Here is a 13,465-nt window from a genome sequence, read left to right on the forward strand (position 1 = left end):
AGAAATACGTCAAGTTTACATTGACCAAATTTTGACCGTATCACCCTTTAACATTGTCATTCCGTTTGTAACGCATTGTAATATTGGCCTTACAAGCCATAAAGAATATATATTCTTTGTCGTTTAAAATTTGGTCCATATCGACCATAATAATTTATAGCGCCCATATAAACCGATCCGATTTTACTTCCGAATCCTCTTGGAGAAGCAAATTTTTTCGCTTATCAAATTGGAATTTGATAAGCGATGTCAGTACATAGTAGATTTCAAGGCGGCCTTTGATACTGTGTCAAGAAATCAAGCTGTATGAGTCAGGAATTTCGTATAAAATGGTAAAAATTCTTGAGAGTGTATATCAAAAACAGAATCAGCAGTTTGGACGGGAGATGAACTTTCGGAAGCTATTGCAATGAGTGGAATTTAGTTGTAAATTTGTCTAAATCGAAAATAATGGTTTTCAGAAACGGTGGCCGATTATCGAGTCAAGAGAAGTCGAGAAGAGAAGTCAGAATATAACTACTTAGGTGTCATACTGACACCCCAAATGAATTTTACATATCGAAGCCAGAAACCTACAAGCAAAAAATGCAATAAACATGACATGGAAAATTTTTCTTGGGAAATCGAGCATATCGCTAGAACAAAAATGGAATCTATTCAAAGCAGTATGTAGATCGATTCAATCTTATGATGCACAAATCTGGGGGTTCTGTTATTATGATTCTTTATAAAGAAATTACTACGATTGCCGGACTCTGCCCCTAACTATGCAGTAGCCTTGGAGACTGAACTTGAGGAAGGCCATATATAAAAGGTGGTTAAATTGTAAGGGCCGATGTTGAATGTGAACCACACCTAAACGCCAAGTTTTTTTCCGAATTTTATTTGACATTTCTCTATTTCAGACTTACTCAATTTGTACCATGGACGTCGTGAATGGGCAGAATGGTTCCAAGAAATGGCAACAGTGGATGATCAATTTTCGAAGAAAATCATAATGGCGATGTCAATTGGCCGCCAAGAACATTGGACTTTTTTCTTTGAAAGAAAAGGTGCACGTCGATAAGCCAGCAACAATTCAAGAGCTAAAGGTTGAGATAATTCGGCACATTAACGGCATAGAACCTCCATTACGCCTCAGCGTCATCGAACATTTGGACCATCGGATGAAGGTGTGCCACCGAGGTCGCGGCGCCCATTTGGCCGATATTTTGTTCCATACATAATTGAGTAATACCAATATATCATAATAAAATAAAATTACAATAATTTCCTAAATAATTTGTGTTTTATTCAAAATCAACATGGGCCCTTGAAAATTTAACCACCCTTTAGATTTCCAATTTCAGGCAAATTGGATAAAAACTACAGTTTCTATAAGTCCAAGAAGTAAAATCGGGAGCCACCGTGGTGCAATGTTTAGCATGCCCGCCTTGCATACACAAGGTCGTGGGTTCGATTCCTGCTTCGACCGAACACCAAAAAGCTTTTCAGCAGTGGATTATCCCACCTCAGTAATGCTGGTGACATTTCTGAGGTTTTCAAAGCTTCTCTAAGTGCTTTCACTGCAATGTGGAACGCCGTTCGGACTCGGCTATAAAAAGGAGGTCCCTTGTCATTGAGCTTCACATGAAATCGGGCAGCACTCAGTGATAAGAGAGAAGTTCACCAATGTGGTATCACAATGGACTGAATAGTCTAAGTGAGCCTGATACATGGGGCTGCCACATAACCTAACCTAACCTAAATCGGGAGATTGGTCTATATGGGGGATATACCAAAACATGGACCGATAATCACCATTTTCGGCACACCTCTTTATGGTCCAAAAATACCTCCAGATTTCCAATTTCAAGCAAATTGGATAAAAACTTCGGATTCTAGAAGCCCAAGAAGTAAAATCGGGAAATCGGTCTATATGGGGGCTATATCAAAACATGGACCGATACTCACCATTTTCGGCACGCCTATTTATGGTCCTAAAATACCTCTAGATTTCAAATTTCAGGCAAATTGGATTAAAACTACGATTTCTATAAGCCCAAGACCCCAAATCGGGAGGTCGGTTTATATGGGGACTTTATCAAAACCTGGACCGATATATCTTCGAACTTGACCTGCCTGCAGACAAAAGACGAGCTTGTGCAAAATTTCAGCATGATTGCTTCATTATTGAAGACTGGAGCGTGATTACAACAGACAGCCAGACAGACAGGCGGACATGGTTATATCGTCTTAGAATTTTTCCCTGATCAAGAATATATACTTTATATAGTCGGAAATCCATATTTCGATGTGTTACAAACGGAGTGACAAACTTATTATACCCCCGTCACCATTCTATGGTGGTGGGTATAAAAATTGAGAACAAAGATAAAACTCCATCTGGAGAGATTTAGCCCAAACTGACCAGGGGTAGAGGACATTGATGAAAATGTTGAGACAATAACGACCCTTATCCGCCACGAAAAATTCTATATGACGGGGGAGATTCGTAACATTAGGAAAGGTAGAAAGCGTTACCGAGACTTCGAGAATGAAAAAATTCCTCTCTAAATCACATACCCAGACCGAAATAATATTGGACGTTATGGGGAATAGATAAGACTCCTGATGGACACTAATTTTCTACGATGTGTATCAGTTGCAAAAGGATGGCGAGGACAGCCCGGATATTAGCATAACAAATGATATCAGCGATGCCATTTTGGTCCGATCGGACCAAAATTAGTCCAAACAATTATTAAATTTTAAATTTGGTCCGATAGTCGGACCAAATGGAATTTGGTTGATTTTGATCTATTTTCGTCAAATCGGTAGTTTTTCAAAATGTTTAAATTTTTGTAGAAATAAAATTTTGACGAAAATTTCTATAGAAAAAAAATTAACAAAATTTTCTATAGAAATCAAATTTTCACAAAATTGTCTACAGAAATAAAATCTTGACAAAATTTTCTATAGAAATAAAATTTTGACAAAATTTTCTATAGAAATAAAATGTTGGCAAAATCGATAATTATGTTATCTATAGAAATACAAGTTTGACAAAATTTCTATAAAAATAAAATTTTAACAAAATTTTCTACAGAAATAAAATTTTGACAAAATTTTCTATAGAAATAAAATGTTGACAAAATTTTCTATAGAAATAAAATGTTGGCAAAATCGTCTATAGAAATACAATTTTGATAAAATTTTCTATAGAAATAAAATATTGACAAAATTTTCTATAGAAAAACAATGTTGACAAAATTTTCTATAGAAATAAAAATTTTGAATAGGAATGAAAATTTTACATAATTTTCTATCGAAGTAAAATTTTAGAAAAATGTAAACTTTTAAATTATATCAATTTAATTGGGAAAAATGGTCCGTTGGTACCAATTTTGGTGCAATTTTGGAAAAATGTTGGTCGTAAATAAAAATTTATTATGGCAACGCTGAATGAAATGGTCTAAAGGGCTATAAAAAGCTTCTTAGCATTTAAGTCGCTTAAAGCTTATGGGATACTTCCGGCACTACTTCAAAAGGAAGTGCACTATATAGCGCCCAACTTGTCCATAATTTATACGATATACGTTACTTTCGCATACACTCCAAAACCCTGGCAGGAGACAAGGGTAGCCCTCAACCCAAACCTACAAGGCACACAGAATTTTAAATCTAAAATCATTCCTTCTTAAGATAATGGAACACGTGTTTGAAACCTTGTCCTCGAGGAGAGTTGTCCACTCCGCGAAAGGAAATCAGCCACGAAAAACCCTGAAAGCTTCTTACCATTTAACTCGCTTAGTCCTGATGGAGTAGGTGGGCTATATAGCGCCCCACTTAGGCGAAGTTTATAGGACATACCTTAGATTCGCATACACTCTAAATAGGTATCAATGGAAAGGAAGTGCAACATAGAAACTTTACAACGGGTCCAACAGATATGTTGCCTCATCATATCTTGGGCAATGAAGACCAAGCGGATCCTCGGAGAGGATACTGGACTTAAACCCTATAGAGGTTTAAATCAAACTCATCGCAGACATGCTGTCGGGAGAATGGACCGATACAATAAACATGACCAACCATCAAAAGATAATAATGGAGGCGAGCGCCATTACGGTTCCACCGTATTGGAATGTAAAAACATGATCAACGAATATTCGGAATACGACAGGATAAGAGGAAACGTAAAGGCAAATGAACTATCGATAGAGAAGTGAACATGGAGAGCTCAACACCAATAGAGCCAACGCGTGCCGAATTGGATGAATGGGCACGGGAACATAAAGCGATGTGGACGAATGCCACGGTTGAAAGAGTGGCCCGAGTGTGATTACTGTTCGGCCGTATTGGAATACAAAAGCATGATCAACGAATACTAGGAACACGACCGGATCCGCATCATATGGGCGCTGGAATAACGGGAAACGTAAAGACATTCCGGTAATGGAATGTGTTTAATGGCTCGGAAATAACACGAGTACAAAAATCGTGAATATTTTCACATATAGTCATAGGGCAATGAAGGCAATAGCAGAAATTAAGATCGCGAACCGTATTGGAATGCAAAATCATCATAAACGGATACTCGGAATAATGAAATGAACTGGCGATAAGAGCTAGTGCACATAGGGAAGTGAACTTAGAACACCAAGCCAATAGAGGCAACGCGGCTTCTATTGGCTTGGCACGTGAGACACATAAAGCGATGTGGACAAATGCAACGGTCGGAAGGACGACGAAAATACTATGTGGTGACCCTATTTGCAAACTAAACTAATCTAACCTATCAAAATTCAAGTAATTCGATTATGATGTACAGTGGCGTGCAGAAATGAGTACATAATTATTATTTTTTTTTAATTCCAAACGAATAAAAAAGCAGCAATAAAGAAACTATAAATAATTTTATTTTTCTTTTATTCCTTCTCCAATTCTAAATAAAACAACAAAAAGCTCAAAACTAAAAGTAAAGAATTCAGAGAGATAAATAAACACAACAAAAAACTCGCATGTACTCAATTTTGCACTTTTCTATACCGGTGTCAGTTGGAACATTTTCTAGTACTTGGTCCATAACCCATTATTTTTTTAAACCATATTTATATGTTTTGGCATACTTTAAACCACTTCATGTATAATTTCATCTGGTATATTCTGCCATTCAAGCTGTACTCCTTCCCACAGGTCTTCTAATTTTGATGGAACTGATTTGTACAATCCCAGCCGTCTTTCCACGATTGACCATAAATTCTCAATCGGCTTGGGTCATCACTGGAAATTTTTGCTCGCCAATCCATTTTTACACCCTCCACCATAGTATGGCGTGTATATTAACTTTGTCATTCCGTTTGTAACACATCGAAATATTGCTCTAAGACCCAATAAAGTATATACATCGGTCCATAATTATATATAGCCCCCATATAACCCGATCCCCCGATTTGGCTTGCGGAGCCTCTAAGTGAAGCAAATTTCATCCGATCCGGCTGAAATTTGGTACATGGTGTTAGTATATGGTCTCTAATAACCATGCAAAAATTGGTCAAAAACGGTCCATAATTATACATAGGCCCCATATAAACCGATCCCCAGATTTGACCTCCGGAGCCCCTTGGAAGAGCAAAATTCATCCGATTCGGTTGAAATTTGGTACGTGATGTTAGTATATGGTATCCAACAACCATGCAGGAATTGGTTCAAATCAGCCAATAATTATATATAGCCCCCATATAAACCGATCCCCAGCTTTGTCCATAACCAGCTTTGTCCATAATCATGTATAGCCCCCATATAAACCGATCCCGAGATTTGGTTTTGGAGCCTCTTGGAGGAGCAAATTTCATCCGAGTCAGTTGAAATTTGGTACATTGTGCTAGTATATGGCCGTTAACAACCATGCCTAACTAGGTCCATATCGGTCTATAGATATATATAGCCCTCAGATAAATCAATCCCCAATCACACAAAAATTGGTCCAAATCAAGTTCATAATTGTATATAGCCCCCATATAAGCGAACCCCATATTTCAATTTTGGCTCTCTACGTACCGTGCAAAAGTCCATGTCGATTCGTAATTATTTGTAGACTTACCTATACATAAATTTTTAGTCTAATATATACCACGTATGGACTAACTCACAATTTAGAAAACGATGTTAAGAAGTTTTAAGATACCACAACCCAAGTAATTCGATTGTGGATGACAGTCTTTCGTAGAAGTTTCTACGCAATCCATGGTGGAGGGTACATAAGATTCGGCCTGGCCGAACTAACGGCCGTATATACTTGCTTTTCACTATTTTTGCGCTATGCTTCGGATCACCATCCTATTGAAATACGACTTCATCTTCAGGATAGGCACTGTTGTCAACAAATTTGGGAAGATGAGTCTGCAGTATGGCGAGGTAGTCTTCCTTCTTCATTATACCATCAATTTTCTGCAATGGTCCAATGTGCCACCAAGTGAAGCAGCCCCAAACCATTATGCTTCCACCACCATGCTTCACAGTTTGTTTAACATGGTGGCGTTGAATGATATCACCAGGCCAAAGATTTCATCTCTTTAAAATCTAAATCTAAAAAAAGTTTTTTTCCTTGTCCAAAATTCGATAAACTTTTCAATAAAGTCGTATTATCCTTCTACTCGTAAATAAGTGATTTCACTTAAAAATTGGTATCATAACATGAAAGACAAAATGTTTGGGCTAAGGTCAACTTGAATTTAATAATAAAGAAAAATTCTTAAAATTTAATGAAATTGTCCTTAAATTTGTTATCTTTTTGCATCTTCACTACAAAGCAAAAAATCGTACAAATATAGGACATGTTTTTCAACACTTTATTTTAAAGATGTTTTTACTTGAAATATAGCATAATTTGTACTGAAAATTAAAATTAAAATTTGCTTCCTAGAAGCAAATACATAAAACCCAAATTTAAAAGAGAGTTGTGTCTTAAAAGTATTCTTACTTGTATTCTCCGCTTCTTTGGCTCGGAATCAATATCAAAATTTTTAAAGACAAAATCTTTGGAACCTGGCATGCCTTTTTTCAGTGTAGAATTGAAGAAGGAATAAAGGAAAACTAAAATTATTTTGGATTTCTTTATTGCTGATTTTTTATTCGTTTAAAATTGAAAAAAAAAAATTAATTATGTACTTATTTCTGGGCGCCACTGTATGTTGTTCTATTTGAATCACATTTAAGATATATTTTTATACCCTCCACCATAGGATGGGGGGTATATAAACTTTGTCATTCCGTTTCTAACACATCGAAATATTGATCTAAGACCCAATAAAGTGTATATATATATATATATATATATATATATATATATATATATATATATATATATATATATATATATATATATATATATATATATATATATATATATATATATATATATATATATATATATATATATATATATATATATATATATATATATATATATATATATATATATATATATATATATATATATATATATATATATATATATATATATATATATATATATATATATATATATATATATATATATATATATATATATATATATATATATATATATATATATATATATATATATATATATATATATATATATATATATATATATATATTCTGGGTCGTGATGAAATTCTGAGTCGATCTAAGCATGTCCGTCCGTCTGTTGAAATCACGCTAACTTCCGAACGAAACAAGCTATCGACTTGAAACTTGGCACAAGTAGTTGTTATTGATGTAGGTCGGATGGTATTGCAAATGGGCCATATCGGTCCACTTTTACGTATAGCTCCCATATAAACGGACCCTCAGATTTGGCTTGCGGACCCTCTAAGAGAAGCATATTTCATCCGATACGGCTGAAATTTGGTACAAGGTGTTGGTGCATGGTCTCTAACAACCATGCAAAAATTGGTTCACATCGGTTCATAATTATATATAGCCCCCATATAAACCGATCCCAGATTTGGCTTGCGGAGCCACTAAGAGAAGCAAATTTCATCCGATCCGGTCGAAATTTGGAACATGGTGTTAGTAGTATATGGTCTCTAACAACCGTGCCAGAATTTGTCCATATCGATCCATAATTATGTATAGCCCCTATATAAACCGCTCTCCAGATTTGACCTCCGAAGCCTCTTGGAGGAGCAAAATTCATCCGATCCGGTTCAAATTTGGAACGCGGTGTTTTTATATGGCCGCTAACAACCATACCAAATATAGTTATATATATATATAGTCCATATAGTTATATATAGCCGATCCCCAATCACACAAAAATTGGTCCATATCGGTTCATAATCATGGTTGCCACTCGAGCCAAAAATATTCTACCAAAATTTTATTTATATAGAAAATTTTGTCAAAATTTTATTTTTATAGAAAATTTTGTTAAAATTTCATTCCTATAGAAAGTTTTGTCAAAACTTTATTTCTATAGAAAATTTTGTCAATAATTTATTTCTATAGAAAATTTTGTCAAAATTTTATTTCTATGGAAAATTTGTCTTAATTTAATATATACCACGTATGAACTTACTTACAATTTAGAAGACGGTGTTAGGAGGTTTTACAACCCAAGTAATTCGATTGTGGATGGCAGTTTTTAGAAGAAGTTTCTACTCAATCCATGGTGGAGGGTACATAAGATTCGGCCTGGCCGAACTTACGGCCGTGTATACTTGTTTTTTATTTTTTCGGTCGTTTTCATCATCCAACCATCGATCATTAAGGATATCTCCTCTACTAAAAGTCAGTATTATATCAAACACTTCTCGTCCCTTTTCTTCTACTTGGGAAATACTTTAAACTACTAATAAAATTAAGTATCCATCGTCTAGTGTGGTCTAAGTTTGCCCATTATCCCAGGAGTTTAAGAACAATTTCTTAAAATAATACCCAAAGGAATTTTAGTTACTCCATTTACTCCTTTCCTATCCTTTGAAAGCCCTTATTTAGCCTTAACCTAAAATATTTTGGAAGGAAGTATAATGACAAATTATTCATTTTTGAGATACATATAATATTTAGATTTTAGAATAAGTCAGTATGAATTAAATTTGTAATTATATATTTGATAAGCGAGACCATAGAAAATGGCCACAGCTTATGTCTTCACTCTTCACATATTCTTGGAGAAACGATTCATTACAACAGTTGGACTATCGGATAAATTGGAATTACGTTTTGGCAAAGGTGGCGGAGATCTGGGACTCATACCATAATTATTAGGTACACTACGCTGTTCCAAGCTATATTCATTCTCACAAGATCTGGGAGTTTCATAGTTTTCTTCTTTCCAAAGAGCACCATCCGAAAAGGGACAATCAAAGTTAAATGCCGATGACAAGCGCTCCAAATTTTGTACAGACATTTGAAATGAAGGTGGAGGAGTTTCTTCCACATGATTGTCACATGGCACAGGGGGTAAAGGTAATCTGCAAAAATAAAATAAATTTATTTCTTGTTTTCTAGGTAAATTTTCCTATAATTTAAATCATACTTAACAGAAGTCTGCTTCATGAGTGATTCCTTTTTACATTCATTCGAAGCACTCGGTTTACGTTTCTTCAGTGAAGCCTGTTTAATATATTCCGTTTCTGATATGGTGGCCACATAACAAGATGGATCCAATTTCTTCACCACAAGGACATTCTTGGAACCCTCCAAGAGATCCGGATACGTTTTAATGCCAAAATAGGCTACCAAAGCTCCCATAATAGTGGATACCAAAAATATCAAACACAACATGCCAATGGTGAATTGCTTGTAATCCTGGGAGATCCAAACATTATCTTCTCTTTTGAGGGGAACATGCAGAGGTAAACAATTAAATGGTGATATAGCATTCTGCAGGGGAGGTACCAAACAAAATGTATAGGTAGTATTCTCCACTAATGGGCCCACCATTAACTGAGGCCTGGCATAACGCATGCATTCATAGTCCACCGTACGATTATTGCAGCTAACAAAATCTGCTTCATGTTGCTCACTGAACCACATGACTACTAGATTTTCCGGATTATCCACAACAACTATGACCGTATTATTCTCAGCTATGAGTTGAAGATCAAACTCATGGGAAGGTGGTGGTAATTTGAAGTAATCCGAATCACTTTGGAGATCCAAATTACGTTCCATAGTCTCGGAAGATCTCGAAGAAGAGTCTGGCAAAGATGACGATGACGATGATTTAGACTCTCCATCCGAGTCCACGTTTACGCAACGCATTTTGAATGATTCCTCCGAGGATGGTACTTCCATGGAGTCAAGATCATCCAAATCAATTGGTGGTGCTGTATTAAAATACAGTCTAGTTGTACTCGTACTCGTGGTGGTGGTCACAGGGTAATCTTCTTTTTCCTCTATGGGTCCTTGGGCCGTCACAGTTGTGGTTGTAAGAACTTCACAACCCGCCAAGAGTTGATAGTCAACTTCATCTATAGATCTTCCATAAACGCTGTGCGGCGATGAGCAATATACGGCATCCATGAATTTATTCCGATACTTCTGATAGATCAGCGACAGTTTCTGCATTTCACAATCACACAACCAATTATTCCGACTCAAGCTTATCATTGCCCCCACATTATTACGAAGTATTGGCTCAATTATATCCGCATCCAAAGTGATTAACTTATTCTTGGATAAATTGAGAAATATTAACTTATCCACCAAATGTTGAAAGGTATTACTTTCTATATGCCGCAATTTACAATCCACCATAATTAGATATTTTAGATTTGGTGTGGAACTAAACATCCAACGATCCATTGGTCCACTTATATTGTTCGAACTCAAATCCAAATATTCCAATTTATCCATAAAACTCATACCAAATAAATTGCGATTTCCCATCACTTGCAGATGGGCATTCAACTTCAAATGTGTCAGAGTTTTCTGAACTGGTCTGAAGAATCCCGATTCCAATTTATCCACATGACTGTCTATGGTCAGATATTTCAGATTATTTAAACCCACAAGAGCATCATTTTCCAGCTTTTCTATTTTCAAACTTAGCAATGACATTAGCAAAGTATTATGGTAAATTGGAGTATCGAATGCTTTACTCTTGATAATGGATAAATTACTGGCGCTTATTACAATCTCATGTACGGAAATATTCACAGGTAGCCAAGAATTGTCGAGTGTGTTGTTGGGGAAATCCTGATCGTCCAATAGTAAAACATCGATTGAAGGACAGGAAGTGATCTAACGAGATGAAATGAAAATAAATCTTGAAAAATATCAATACGCAATCTAATCCAATAAGATTAAGAATTAAAAATTTAATTCGCATTGGGAATTGATATCATCAGTTCCGTGATTGAAGCAATTTCAATTCAAAATTAATTGGTCCAATTATTTTCGTGATGAAAGAAAAAACCTAAATATATATTTCTTTTTTGGGGTTTTTGATTTTGGTGGATAGTTGAATCAAATATGTTCAGCAACGAAACTCATTTTTGGCTCAATGGTTTTCAAGTGAAAAACATCCAGAAGCATTGCAAAATTATCCAGTGCATTCAGAATACCAATACAAAAATCCTTAAGGGAAGGACAAAACAGGGTGGATAAAGTTGACATTTTTGTGTTTTTTTTTTTTTTTTGATACATTTCGACTGCCAAAAGCACCGTGACACGACCGCGAGCCATTTGGTACTTTTTCATCACAATTACCCTATATATAGAGTTATTCTGCCCTAAATGTGAACGTTTCTCAGATATCAACTCAACTCTAAAAATTATAAATAGCGGACATTGAAGAAATAAACATATTCCAAAATGAGGATATTTTAGTTTTTATACCCTAAACCACATAGTGGTCAGGGTATAATAAGTTTGATCGGCCAAAAAATGTGCCTACCACAAATATTGATTTTAGACCCCATAAAATATATACCGATCGACTCAGAATCACCTCCTGAGTCGATCTAGCGCTTGGTGTCCGTCCGTCCGTCTGTCCATGTATTTGTTGTTCACAGGATTCCGGTCGCAATTATTAACCGATTTTGATGAAATTTGGTACAGGGAGTTTTTTGGGCATAAGGACGAACGCTATTGAATTTGGAAGAAATCGGATCAAATTTAGATATAGCTCCCATATATATGTATCGCCCGATTTCGACAAATGGGGTCACGTTGCGCGTTTTTTCACACGGATCGTCACCAAATTTGGCAAAAGGTAATTTTTTCCATCGCCTTTCAAGTCTGAAAAATCTCATCCAAATCGGTTCAGATTTAGATATAGCTCTCATATATGTGTATCGCCCGATTTTCCCAAATTTGTTCACAAAACCTTTATTTATCAACCGATCTTACTCAAAGTTGGCTAAATATAATCTTCTATAGCACTAACTGTATGTGCAAAAAATCATCGAAATCGGTTCAGATTTAGCTATAGCTCCCATATATATGTACCGCCCGATTTTTGAAAAATTCGCCCTTATAACCTTATGTTTGACCATACAGGCCTCATTTCGTAACTGATCTTACTCAAATCTTGCACAAGGTAACCTTTTGTGGTATTAATCAAACCCTCAAAATATTATGCAAATTGGTTCAGATTTAGATATAGCTTCCATATATATGCATCGCTCGATTTTCCCAAATTTGGCCATAATACTCTTATTTATTAACCAATGTTACTCAAATTTCAAATTTTGATGTACTATTGCTCTTACATATACGTACTTGTAGCTCTTACAGAAGAATATTGCTCGATTTTTACAAATTTGTATTTATTACCCACACTAATTTAACGATTTTCTCTTTTTTAATAATGGGCTCAATATTAGTGGCATACTAGCTCCGTAGGCGCAATATCAACACAGCCAGTGTTGCTAGAAGTAGGGGAAATTCCCTATATGTAGGGTTTTTCTAATATTTAGCGTCTTGTAGGGACGTAGGGCCACAATGTAGGACATTTTCACTCAACACTATTTGTAATAATTTTTACATTTTGGTGGCTCTAGAGGAGGAAATTAGAAGCCGGCAAGGCTTGTTCTTTAACAATGTGTGGTAAACTTTATTCCTGTAGAAAATTTTGTCAACATTTTATTTCTATAGAACATTTTGTCAAAATTGTATTACTATAGAAATTTTTCAAAATATTATTTCTATAAAAAATTTTCTCAAAATTTTATTTCTGTGGAATTTTTTCTCAAAATTTTATTTCTATAGAATTTATTGTCAAAATTTTATTTTGACAGCTATAGTCTATAGTCAGATTGACACAAAGCACCCATAGACATGTACCCCCTAATTTTCTTAAATATGCAACTGCGGTTTATCTCCCAGACCTATATGTTACCCCACAAATGCTTATGAGTACTAATTCTGTAATGGTGGTTTAGGGTATGATATTGTCGGCCCCGCCCGACTTTCTACTTTACTTACTTGTTATTACAGGATTTTAACATTTTTGAGAGGAATATTGTCTGTGCCTATAAACACA

General features: G+C 35.3%; 1 protein-coding gene across 1 annotated transcript in view; it reads right to left on the bottom strand.

The window, feature by feature from the left end:
- Positions 1 to 8,916: 8,916 nt before the first annotated feature.
- LOC142239950 (uncharacterized) overlaps positions 8,917 to 13,465 on the bottom strand; it is a 49,328-nt gene continuing 44,779 nt past the window's right edge. The window contains exons 8-9 of the mRNA XM_075311681.1: positions 9,512 to 11,220; positions 8,917 to 9,446 (exon numbers count right to left, since the gene is read on the bottom strand). Coding sequence (XP_075167796.1) covers positions 9,131 to 9,446; positions 9,512 to 11,220 — 2,025 coding nt within the window. The 3' untranslated portion in view covers positions 8,917 to 9,130. The remainder of the gene's footprint in view (positions 9,447 to 9,511; positions 11,221 to 13,465) is intronic.

This window comes from Haematobia irritans, chromosome 5, assembly GCF_050003625.1.
Source record: "Haematobia irritans isolate KBUSLIRL chromosome 5, ASM5000362v1, whole genome shotgun sequence".
NCBI lineage: Eukaryota > Metazoa > Arthropoda > Insecta > Diptera > Muscidae > Haematobia > Haematobia irritans.